General features: G+C 37.0%; 1 protein-coding gene across 2 annotated transcripts in view; it reads right to left on the bottom strand.

Annotated features, from left to right (window-relative positions):
• Window positions 1–12953, bottom strand: part of OLFM3 (olfactomedin 3) — a 221187-nt gene that overhangs the window by 25205 nt on the left and 183029 nt on the right. For both annotated transcript variants that reach the window (XM_082385714.1, XM_082385715.1), the window contains exon 5: window positions 722–828. In XM_082385714.1, the coding sequence (XP_082241840.1) occupies window positions 722–828 (107 nt within the window). The remainder of the gene's footprint in view (window positions 1–721; window positions 829–12953) is intronic.

Below are 12953 nucleotides of genomic sequence, written 5' to 3'. Positions count from 1 at the left end.
GAAAATTTATTTAGTCCATCCCTTGCTCTGAAAAATATATGGCTTAATTTTGCACATTCAACTTATTTTTCCTTTATGTATACCACAGAACCTTCTAGTAATACTTGTTCATTGGACCAGCTTATAGGTACAACCACCTTTTAATGAAATAATTTTACTAATTTAGCTACTAAACTTGCTTGGATGTAACCCGTGAGAATCCTAATGTATACTGAGTTCTGTAATAGAACATAAATGGAGCTATGGTAAGTCTCTAGTATATTGATTTGCATAATACAGGCATTGCCAAATACCCTCTATGCTGTTTTCTTTAAAATTACCCCTAGATTCTAGGTATATTTTAGCTTGTTTAGTGAATTGGTTAGCTCTTGAGCTTTTTTACTTATTTAGTGTTTTTTTTCACACTAAGGAGCAAATTTTAGAAGGAATATACAGAAAATTTTGTATACTTGTAACTACCCCTTTTCAAGCATAAAACAGGACCAACCAATAAAAAATTAGACTCACTATACTGATGAATTATAGGATAGAACATTTTACTAAAATAAGTTTGCCATGTATCTGTAGATATGTTAATATTATCAAACTGAAAATATTTGCAAACAGTGTAACACTTTTCAAGATGAAACTAATATCCCTGAAAAAAAAATGGATAGTCTAGTAGGCATAAAGCTTAAATAAAACATAATTCTAAGCAAAGGCATTTGAGGAAGCAACATACTCTGTTATTTTTTTCAGATGCTAAGGGATCTGTCATCCAAGCGCCAAATCGGGTTCCAGATGTCTTGATTGTAACTGGGCCTGTGATTTTCATCAATTTGCCACATGCTGAAATTAGAGTAACATGAACATGTTGGGTGAACATGGCCAATGATTCCAACACACATACTTACACCAAGAGCAAAGAAAGGAGTCCTAAAACAAAGCAAATAGAATTAATATCACATTCTGAATAAATGATCATTCATGTTGGATGCTATACATTTAACTATAATTTGAACCATGAGTAGTTGCTTTTTCAGTGCTCTAAATCTAAAGTGTGGAATTTTAAAATGGGAAATTATTTATACAATCTGGAAAGAAATAAATGAGGAACGTCATTATCATTATACCAGTTCAGCTGCTTCTTCTAAGTAAAGAAGTCAGCAAAATTAAATTTTCCATGACGCTGTTTACCTGATCATCAGCTTCCCTTCACCTGACCCTCTCTGCTCATGCTTTGAGACTTTGGACTACTTATGCAAGCCAGAAAGAACTCTGTTAAGTCGATTTTCAGTTTGTATTGGTAAATGAGCAGCTCCTGTGAAAGTTACATTTATAGAATATAATAATAAAAATGTAATCACAATCTACCTGAAAGACGTAGAGTTTTGAAAGGTAAATGCCTTGTGCAAGCCTGATAGAGCAGCCCTAAAGGTACAGGGAAAAAATCCCACAAAACTCAAGCCCTCATACCCTGTAGTCCCATGCAGTGAAAGATGTAGTATCAATTGATGTAATACATGATAAAAAATTAGTGACTTTCTTAAAAAATTATATTTTTTATCACTCTATCTATGAATAAAATCTTAGGAAAAGCTTGGACTTCATAAATGCCAAAGTCTAAACCAAAAAGAAACCCAGGGATTTTGTGAGATTTTTACAACAGAATAATTTAAAAGTGATTTATTGTACACATTGTGAAAGGCAGTATGAGTGCCTGTAAATGTTGACTTTTGGTCTAAACAAAGAAATTTTCCTATCCATTTATACTCCTTTTTTCTTTGTGTTCTTTTTTTACTTAAAAAAAATTGTTCTATATGGCTCGTGTTTCTTAGATCCTCCTCTGCCTATCCTTAGAACTGATAAATTTCTACTTAGTGCCTGTCAGTTCCTGTGTGTTTGGAAGGGAAATAACAGATCCCCAAAGCAAATAAAGGACAAAACTAATTGTAACTTAGGGCTTATTTTGCCTCATTTTTCTCTATGTGTGTTCCTCATAAGAATAATTTGTAACTGGCAGAATACTAAGCCATGCAGTTAGAAAGAGGATGAACGATAACATATTTTGTGCTATTACTTCAGTGATAACTACACATTTAGTAATCTCCAGCTTTTCATGAAACCTAAACCGAATATATTTTTTCTTCTTTTTTGAAGAAACTAGATGTGATAGCATCTTTATATATTTTATATAAAGGAATTACTTTATAACTTCCTAAGACCTGATAAACTGAGCAAATCAGAAGTCTTTATGGCATTATCTATATTGAATAGCAAGATCTTCAGTTAAACCTGTTTAGAATATATTAGCTCAACTTGGTATAAACACATGAACAATATGTGAATAAAATAGTATCAGTTTGAACTAGAAAAAAGTAAATGTATCCTGAAAGAATATAAGTTGCGTATATTCTCTGAATGCACTAAATAAGTGAAAGTAATATGATCTTTAATGATGGCCTACATAAATATTTCTAAATTCACAATGGTAAGTGCATGAAAATTTAAACTATAAGTATACTGAAATAAATAGAAAGATATCGCTCCCCCTAAAAAACACCACAAATAAAATATGTGACTTTTTCCTTATGCATGAATAATAAATACTTTTGTTGAACAGAATACAAATAGCAAAAATAGGTAAAATATGAAAAGTAACTGGCTAAGATGATGGTGCTTTTATCTCCTTTATTTTGCAAAATCTCATTAAAATGATAGTAAAGGAGTAAAACATGGGGGAAAAAACCCAAAGCAAAGAGAATGGTACAGAGCCATTAGTGGAGAATAAACTTTTCTTTTTAAAATAAATTTATTTATTTATTTATATTTGGCTGCGTTGGGTCCTCGTTGCTGTGTGCAGGTTTTCTTTAGTTGCAGTGAGCGGGGGCTATTTTTTGTTGTGGCATGTGGGCTTCTCATTGTGGTGGCTCCTCGTTGTGGAGCATGGGCTCTAGGCGTGCGGGCTTCAGTAGTTGTAACACGCAGGCTCAGTAGTTGTGGTGCATAGGCTTAGTTGCTCTGCGACATGTGGGATCTTCCTGCACCAGGGCTCGAATCCATGTCCCCTGCATTGGCAGGTGGATTCTTAACCACTGCGCCACCAGGGAAACCCCACTGCCCCACAAGGGAAGCCCGGAGAAGAAATTTTTAACAAATTTCTGGAAGGCAGAAAGTGATGGAGAGTGGTACTTAAAGGTGTAGGATGAAATAAGATGCACTAGTGTCTAAGCAGAGGAGATAAGAGCTGAGGATGGAGCTGCTCTGCCTTGAAGGAAAGTAAGGGACACCTTGCCGTGATGTGCACGTGGTAGGAGAACTGATTAAATTAAAAGGATTTACCATACATATTATGACTCTTTACTGGAGCCTTGGGAGATAGATATGTTTCCTATAAGTGGAGCATAGTTGGATTTCATAGGTGGATTTTTTAACCAAATGGGAGGAACCTTTGTCTTTTAACATAATATACCTGAGGACTATTTTAGGAAGCGGCTCTTAGAGGACACGCAGCCTTGTCTTGGAAACAGTGTGGAGGAAAGAAGCCTGTAGCAGTTGCAAGGGTTACTGATATACTACACTGCTTAAAGTTGTCCTAGGTCATTTTTATTAAAATTGTCTTCGAAGATGGTGGAGTAGAAGGACGTGACCTCACTCCCTCTTGCGAGAACACCAGAATCACAACTAACTGCTGAACAGTCGTCGATGGGAAGACACTGGAACTCACTAAAAAAGATACCCCACATCCAAAGACAAAGGAGAAGCCACAATGAGACTGTAGGAGGGGCGCATTCACAATAAAATCAAATCCCATAACTGCTGGGTGGGTGACTCACAAACTGGAGAACAATTATACCACAGAAGTCCACCCACTAGAGTGAAGGTTCTGAGCCCCACGTCAGGATTCCCAACCTGGGGGTCCCGCAATGGGAGGAGGAATTCCTAGAGAATCAGACTTTGAAGGCAGCGGGATTTGATTGCAGAAAAAGAATTCAGAATAGTGATAGTGAAGATGATCCAGGACCTTCGAAAAAGAATGGAGGCAAAGATCAAGAAGATGCAAGAAATGTTTAACAAAGACATAGAAGAATTAAAGAACAAACAAACAGAGATGAACAATAAAATAACTGAAATGAAAACTACACTAGAAGGAATCAATAGCAGAATACCTGAGGCAGAAGAACAGGTAAGTGACCTGGAAGACAGAATGGTGGAATTCACTGCTGTGGAACAGAATAGAGAAAAAAGAATGAAAAGAAATGAAGACAGCCTAAGAGACCTCTGGGACAACATTAAACGCAACAACATTTGCATTATAAGGGTACCAGAAGGACAAGAGAGAGAGAAAGGGCCAGAGAAAATATTTGAAGAGATTATAGTCGAAAACTTCCCTAACATGGGAAAGGAAATAGCCACCCAAGTCCAGGAAACACAGAGAGTCCCATACAGGATAAACTCAAGGAGAAACACGCCGAGACACATAGTAATCAAATTGGCAAAAATTAAACAGAAAAATTATTGAAAGCAGCAAGGGTAAAATGACAAATAACATACAAGGAAACTCCCATAAGGTTAACAGCTGATTTCTCAGCAGAAACTCTACAAGCCAGAAGGGAGTGGCATGATATACTTAAAGTGATGAAAGGGAAGAACCTACAACCAAGATTACTCTACTCAGCAAGGATCTCATTCAGATTCAATGGAGAAATCAAAAGCTTTACAGACAAGCAAAAGCTAAGAGAATTCAGCACCAAAAAAACAACTCTACAACAAATGCTAAAGGAACTTCTCTAAGTGGAAAACACAAGAGAAGAAAAGGACCTACAAAACCAAACCCAAAACAATTAAGAAAATGGTCATAGGCACATACAAAATTACCTTAAACGTGAATGGATTAAATGCTCCAACCAAAAGACACAGGCTTGTTGAATACAAAAACAAGACCCGTGTATATGCTGTCTACAGGAGACCCACTTCAGACCTAGGGACACATACAGACTGAAAGTGAGGGGATGGAAAAAGATATTCCATGCAAATGGAAATCAAAAGAAAGCTGGAGTAGCAATACTCATATCAGGTAAAATAGACTTTAAAATAAAGAATGTTACAAGAGACAATGAAGGACACTACATAATGATCAAGGGATCAATCCAAGAAGAAGATATAACAATTATGAATATATATGCACCCAACATAGGAGCACCTCAATACATAAGGCAGCTGCTAACAGCTATGAAAGAGGAAATTGCCAGTAACACAATCATAGTGGGGGACTTTTAACACCTCACATACACCAATGGACAGATCATCCAAAGAGAAAATTAATAAGGAAACAGAAGGTTTAAATGACACAATAGACCAGATAGATTTAATTGATATTTATAGGACACTCCATCCAAAAACAGCAGATTACACTTTCTTCTCAACTGCTCACAGAACATTCTCCAGGATAGATCACATCTTGGGTCACAAATCAAGCCTCAGTAAATATAAGAAAATTGAAATCATACCAAGCATCTTTTCTGACCACTACGCTATGAGATTAGAAATCAATTACAGGGAAAAAAACATAAAAAACACAAACACATGGAGGCTAAACAATACATTACTAAATAACCAAGAGATCACTGAAGAAATCAAAGAGGTAATAAATAAATACCTAGAGACAAATGACAATGAAAACACGACGATCCAAAACCTATGGGAGGCAGCAAAAGCAGTTCTAAGAGGGAAGTTTATAGCTATACAAGCCTACCTCAAGAAACAAGAAAAATCTCAAATAAACAATCTAACCTTACACCTAAAGGACCTAGAGAAAGAAAACAAACAAAACCCAAAGTTAGCAGAAGGAAAGAAATCATAAAGATCAGAGCAGAAATAAATGAAAAAGAAACAAAGCAGTAGCAAAGATCAATAAAACTAAAAGCTGGTTCTTTGAGAACATAAACAAACTTGATAAACCATTAGCCAGACTCATCAAGAAAAAGAGGGAGAGGACTCAAATCAATTAAATTAGACATGAAAAAGGAGACGTTACAACAGATACCGCAGAAATACAAAGCATCCTAAGAGACTACTACAAGCAACTCTATGCCAATAAAATGGACAACCTGGAAGAAATGGACAAATTCTTAGAAAGGTATAACCTTCCAAGACTGAACCAGGAAGAAATAGAAAGTATAAACAGACCAATCACAAGTAATGAACTTGAAACTGTGATTAAAAATCTTCCAACAGGGACTTCCCTGGTGGTCCAGTGGTTAAGATGCTGCACTTCCAATGCAGGGGGCACAGGTATGAACCCTGGTTGGGGAATTAAGATCCCACATGCCGCATGGCCCAAAAAATAAGAAAAAAATAGCCACAAAAAAAAAAAAAATCTTCCAACAAACAAAAGTACAGGACCAGATGGCTTCACAGGTGAATTCTATCAAACATTTAGAGAAGAGCTAACACCCATCCTTCTCAAACTCTTCCAAAAAATTGCAGAGGAAGGAAGACTCCCAAACTCATTCTATGAGGCCACCATCACCCTGATACCAAAACCAGACAAAGATACTACAAAAAAACTACAGACCAATATCACTGATGAATATAGATTCAAAAATCCTCAACAAAATACTAACAAACAGAATCCAACAACACATTAAAAGGATCATACACCATGATCAAGAGGGATTTATCCCAGGGATGCAAGGATTCTTCAATATACGCAAATCAATCAATGTGATACACCATATTAACAAATTGAAGAATAAAAACCATACGATCATCTCAATGATGCAGAAAAAACTTTTGACAAAATTCAACACCGATTTATGATAAAAGCTCTCCAGAAAGTGGGCATAGAGGAAACCTACCTCAACATAATAAAGGCCATATACGACAAACCCACAGCAAACATCATTCTCAATGGTGAAAAACTGAAAGCATTTCCTCTAAGATCAGGAACGAGACAAGGATGTCCACTCTCACCACTATTATTCAACATAGATTTGGAAGTCCTAGCCATGGCAATCAGAGAAGAAAAAGAAATAAAAGGAATACAAATTGGAAAAGAAGAAGTAAAACTGTCACTGTTTGCAGATGACATGATACTATGCCTAGAGAATCCTAAAGATGCCACCAGAAAACTACTAGAGCTAGTCAGTGAATTTGGTAAAGTTGCAGGGTACAAAATTAATGCACAGAAATCTCTTGCATTCCTATATACTAATGATGAAAAATCTGAAAGAGAGACTACAGAAACACTCCCATTTACCATTGCAACAAAAAGAATAAAATACCTAGGAATAAACCTATCTAGGGAGACAAAAGACCTGTATGCAGAAAACTATAAGACACTGATGAAAAAAAATTAAATATGATACCAACAGATGGAGAGATATACCATGTTCTTGGATTGGAAGAATCAATATTGTGAAAATGACTATACTACCCAAAGCAATCTACAGATTCAGTGCAATCCCTATCAAATTACCAATGGCATTTTTTACAGAACTAGAAAAAAAATCTTAAAATTTGTATGGAGACACAAAAGACCCTGAATAGTCAATGCAGTCTTGAGTGAAAAAAGCGGAGCTGGAGGAATCACACTCCCTGACTTCAGACTATACTACAAAGATACAGTAATGAAGACATATGGTACTGGCACAAAAACAGAAATATAGATCAGTGGAACAAAATAGAAAGCCCAGAGATAAACCCACACCCCTATGGTCAACTAATCTATGACAAAGGAGGCAAGGATATACAATGGAGAAAAGACAGTGTTTTCAGTAAATGGTGCTGGGAAAACTGGACAGCTACATGTAAAAGAATGAAATTAGAACACTCCCTAACACCATAATCAAAAATAAACTCAGGGCTTCCCTGGTGGCGCAGTGGTTGAGAATCTGCCTGCCAATGCAGGGGACACGGGTTCAAGCCATAGTCTGGGAAGATCCCAGATGCCGCGGAGCAACTAGGCCCGTGAGCCACAACTGCTGAGCCTGCACGTCTGGAGCCTGTGCTCTGCAACAAGAGAGGCAGCGATAGAGTCCCGTGCACCGCGATGAAGAGTGGCCCCCACTTGCCGCAACTAGAGAAAGCCCTAGCACAGAAACGAAGACCCAACACAGCCATAAATAAATAAATAAATAAATAAAATTAAAAACAAAACAAAACAAAACTCAAAATGGATTAGAGACCTAAATGTAAGACCGGACACTATAAAACTCTTTGAGGAGAACATAGGAAGAACACTCTTTGACATAAATCACAGCAAGATCTTTTTTGATCCACTTCCTAGAGTAATGGAAATAAAAACAAAAATAAACAAATGGGACCTAATGAAACTTAAAAGCTTTTGCACAGCAAAGGAAACCATAAAGAAGATGAAAAGACACCCCTCAGAATGGGAGAAAACATTTCCCAGTGAATCAACGGACAAAAGATTAATCTCCAAAATATGTAAACAGCTCATGCAGCTCAATATTAAAAAAACAAGCAACCCAATCAAAAAATGGGCAGAAGACCTAAATAGACATTTCTCTAAAGAAGACATACAGATGACCAAGAAGCACATGAAAAGATGCTCAACATCACTAATTATTAGAGAAATGCAAATCAGAACTACAATGAGGTATCACCTCACACCAGTTAGAATGGGCATCATCAGAAAATCTACAAACAACAAATGCTGGAGAGGGTGTGGAGAAAAGGGAACCCTCTTGCATTGTTGGTGGGAATGTAAATTGATTCAGCCACTATGGAGAACAGTATGGAGGTTCCTTAAAAAACTAAAAATAGAATTATCATATGACCCAGCAGTCCCACTACTGGGCGTATACCCAGAGAAAACCATAATTCAAAAAGACACATGCACCTCAATGTTCATTGCAGTGCTATTTACAATAGCCAGGTCATGGAAGCCACCTAAATGCCCATCGACAGACAAATGGATAAAGAAGATGTGGTACATATATACAATGGAATATTACTCAGCCAGAAAAAAGAATGAAACTGGGTCATTTTTAGAGATGTGGATGGATCTAGAGACTGTCATACAGAGTGAAGTAAGTCAGAAAGAGATAAACAAATACCGTATATTAACACATATATGTGTAACCTAGAAAAATGGTACAGATGAACTGGTTTGCAGCGCAGAAATTGAGACACAGATGTAGAGAACAAATGTATGGACAGTAAGGGGGGAAAGTGGCGGTGGGTGGAGGTGGTGTTGTGATAATTTGGGAGATTGGGATTGAAATGTATACACTGATGTGTATAAAATGGATGACTAACAAGAATAAAAAAAATAAAAAAAATAAGGGACTTAGCATCTAAGAGGGTTCAAGATAGCAATGTAGGGAGATCCTGAACTCACCTTCTCCCATGGATACAGCAAATGTACAACTACATATGGAATAATTCCCTTGGAAAGGGACCTGAAAGCTGGATGAACAGAGCCTCCACAACCAATGGTAAAAGGACAGCATTGAGATGGGTAGACAAGGCAGATGGGGCCTCTTGCTGAGGGAAAAATCAAGCACCACCTTGAAAAGCTTGTGAACCAAAGGTGAAGGGGACCCACTTCCTAATTTTTAAGCATCTTCTGGAGAGGTAGAAAGCAGTTGGGATACTACTTGGAGACTGAGACACTGGTGGGAGCAATTTTGCAGTCTCAGGCTACCTTGCTAATGCCAGTGCTGGTGGTTGCCATTTTGCAGTTCTTCCTCTAACCTGTTAGTGCCAGTGGATGCATCCCTCTGAAACCCCCACCCACCCCTGTGCCTTGGCTAGGCCTCACGGCTGACCAAGCAATATCCCTGCCAACCTGTGCCTTGCAGCAGCTGCGGCTGGGTCCATAGGTGGTCTGAGTCCTAGCCCCACCAACCAGTACATAGAAGCAGCTATGGCCAGGTCCCACAGCTGTTTCAAGGAGTAGAACTGTCCACTAGCAGGTCGCACCCACAATAATGGTGGGGTGCATGCAGCCCAAATAGGGGACACGACTGAAGTGCCTGGTGGCCAGGCAGGATTGTGCCTCTGAACCCCTGAGGACATGTCCTAAATAGGGTCACTCCTTCAAGACTAGGAGAAATATCTTATTTACCTAATACATAGAAACACATACAGAGAATTGGGCAAAATGAGATAGAGGAACATGTTCTACTAGAAAGAACAAGACAAAGTCTCAGGAAAAGAACTAAATGAAATGAACGTAAGCAATCTACCTGATAAAAAGTGCAAATTAATAGTCATAAAAATGCTTACTGAACTTGGGAGAAGAATAGGTGAACACAGAGCTTCATCAAAGAGAGAGGAAGCATAAGAAAAGTACCAAACAGAAGTTATAACGGAAATAGAAAAATAACCTAGAAGGGTTCAACAGCAAACCAGTTAAGGAATAAGAAGGAATCAAGGAACTGGAAGACAAAACAATGAAACTCACCCAGACAGAGCAGCAAAATGAATAAAGCATTTAAAAAAGTGTAGTTACCGTAAGGGGCCTTTGGGACAATATCAAGTGGAATAACATTTCCATTATAGGCATCTCAGAAGAGGAAGCAAGAGAAAGGGCCAGAAAAATTATTTGAAGAAAGAGTGGCTGAAAATTTCCTAATCTGGGGAATGAAACAGGCATCCAGGTCCAGGAAGCCTGGAGAGTTCCAAATAAGATGAACCCAAAGATACACCAAAACACATAATTAAAATGGTAAAAGTTAAGCATAAGAGAGAATTCTAAAAGCAGCAAGAGAAAAACAACTTGTTGCATACAAGGGAAATCCCTTAAGTCTATGAGAAGATTTTTCAGCAGAAACTGTACATGCCAGAAGGGAGGGGCATTACATATTCAAAGTACTAAAAGGAAAGAAACCTTTCAACCAAGAATTCTCTAACCAACAAGGTTATCATTCAAATTTAAAGGAGAGATCAAGAATTTCTTAGATAAGCAGACGTTAAAGGAGTAAAATGTGTCATCAGAGGTATAAAATATGAGGGAGGGTGAGTGTGAAAAAATAAAGATTTGGAATATGTTCAAATTTAAGTTGCTGCCACCTGAAAAAAGACAGCTATTAACATACTATGTTTTTATGAGGACCACAAGGTAATCACAAAGAAAAAACTTACAGTAAATACAAAAAGGAAAATGAGAAAGGAATTTAAACATAACGCTAAAGAAAATTGCCAAAACAGAAGGAAAGAGAGAAGGAGAGAAAGGAACAGAGAGGAACCACAAGAAAAGCCAGAAACAGTGTACAAAAATGTCAGTAAGTACACACCTGTCAATAATTACTTTAAATGTAAATAGACTAAATTCGCCAATCAAAAGACATAGAGTGGCTGAATGGATAAAAAAGCAAGACCCATCTATACGCTGTCTACAAGAGGCTCACTTCAGAAGTAAGGGCACACACAAACAAGGTGAAGGGATGGAAAAAATATTTTGTTCAAATGGAAATGAAAAGAATGCCGTAGTAGTCATACTCATATCAGGCAAAATAGACTTTAAACCAAAAACTGTAATAGAAGACAAAGAAGGGCAGTACATAATGATAACGGTAAATCCAACAAGAAAATGTAACATTTATAAATGTATAGCCACCCAACAGAGGAGCTCCTAGATATATAAAACAAATATTAATGGGCTTAAAGGGAAAAATTGAAAGCAATACAATAATAGTAGGGAACTTTAAACCCCATTTACAGTAATGGATACAAAAATCCATTACAGACACAAAAATCAATAACGAAATGTTGGACTGAAATGACACATTAGACCAGATGGGTTTAATAGAAATATCCAAACATTCTATTCAAAAGCATCAGAATACACCTTCTTCTCTAGTGCATGTGGGACATTCTCCAGGATAGATCACATGTTAGGTCACAAAACAAGTGTCAGTCAATTCAAGAAGAGTGAAATCATGTCAAACATCTTCTCTGACCACAATAGTGTGAAGCTAGAAATCAATCAGAAGATAAAAAGGGGAAATAATCATGAAGTAACAACAACATACTTCTGAATAACCAGTTTGTTATTGAGGAAATTAATGGCGAAATCAGAAAATATCTAGAGACAAATGAAAATAAAAATATGACACACCAAAATCTATGGGATGCAGCAAAACTGGTTCTAAGGGGAAATTTCATAGCAATGAAGCCTACCTCAAGGAACAAGAAAAATCCCAAATAAGCAATCTGATTTGACACCTAAAGGAACTAGAAAAAGAAGAACAAATGAAGCCCAAAATTAGTAGAATGAAGGAAATAATAAAGATCAAAGTAGAAATAATAAAGATCAAAGTAGAAATAAATGGAGTCTAAAAAAATAATAGAAAAGATCAATGAAACTAAGAGCCAGTTCTTTGAAAAGACAGAACCAGCAAACCTTTAGCTAGACTAACCAAGAGAAAAAGAGAGGGCTCAAATAAATAAAATCAGCAATAAAAGAGAAGAAATTACAACTGATACCATAGAAATACAAAGGATCGTAAGAGACTACTACAAACAGTTATATGCCAACAAATTGGATAACCTGGAGGAAATGGATACATCCCTGGAAACATACAATTTTTCAAGACTGAGTCATGAAGAAATAGAAAATCTGAATCAAAGATTACTACTAAGGAGGTTGAAACTATAATAAAAAAGCTCTCAACAAACAAAAGCCAAGGACCAGACAGCTTCACTCGAAAATTCTACAAAACATTAAAAGAAGATTTAATACCTATCCTTGTCAAACTCTTCCAAAAAAGTGAGGAGGAGAGAAATCTTCCAAACACGTTTTACAAAGCCAGTATGTCTGATACCAAAGGCAGACAGGGACAACACAAAAAAGAAGATTACAGGCCAATATCCTTGATGAACATAGATGTAAAAATCCCCAACACAGTATTAGCAAACTGAATCCAATAATACATTAAAAGGATTATACACGATGGTTAAGCAAGATTTATTTCCGGGATGCAAGGATGGATCAACATCCA

This window comes from Balaenoptera borealis, assembly GCF_965194805.1.
Source record: "Balaenoptera borealis genome assembly, chromosome: 1".
NCBI lineage: Eukaryota > Metazoa > Chordata > Mammalia > Artiodactyla > Balaenopteridae > Balaenoptera > Balaenoptera borealis.
Note: the sequence above shows the minus strand (reverse complement) of the source record. Positions and strands in the feature narration are given on the sequence as shown.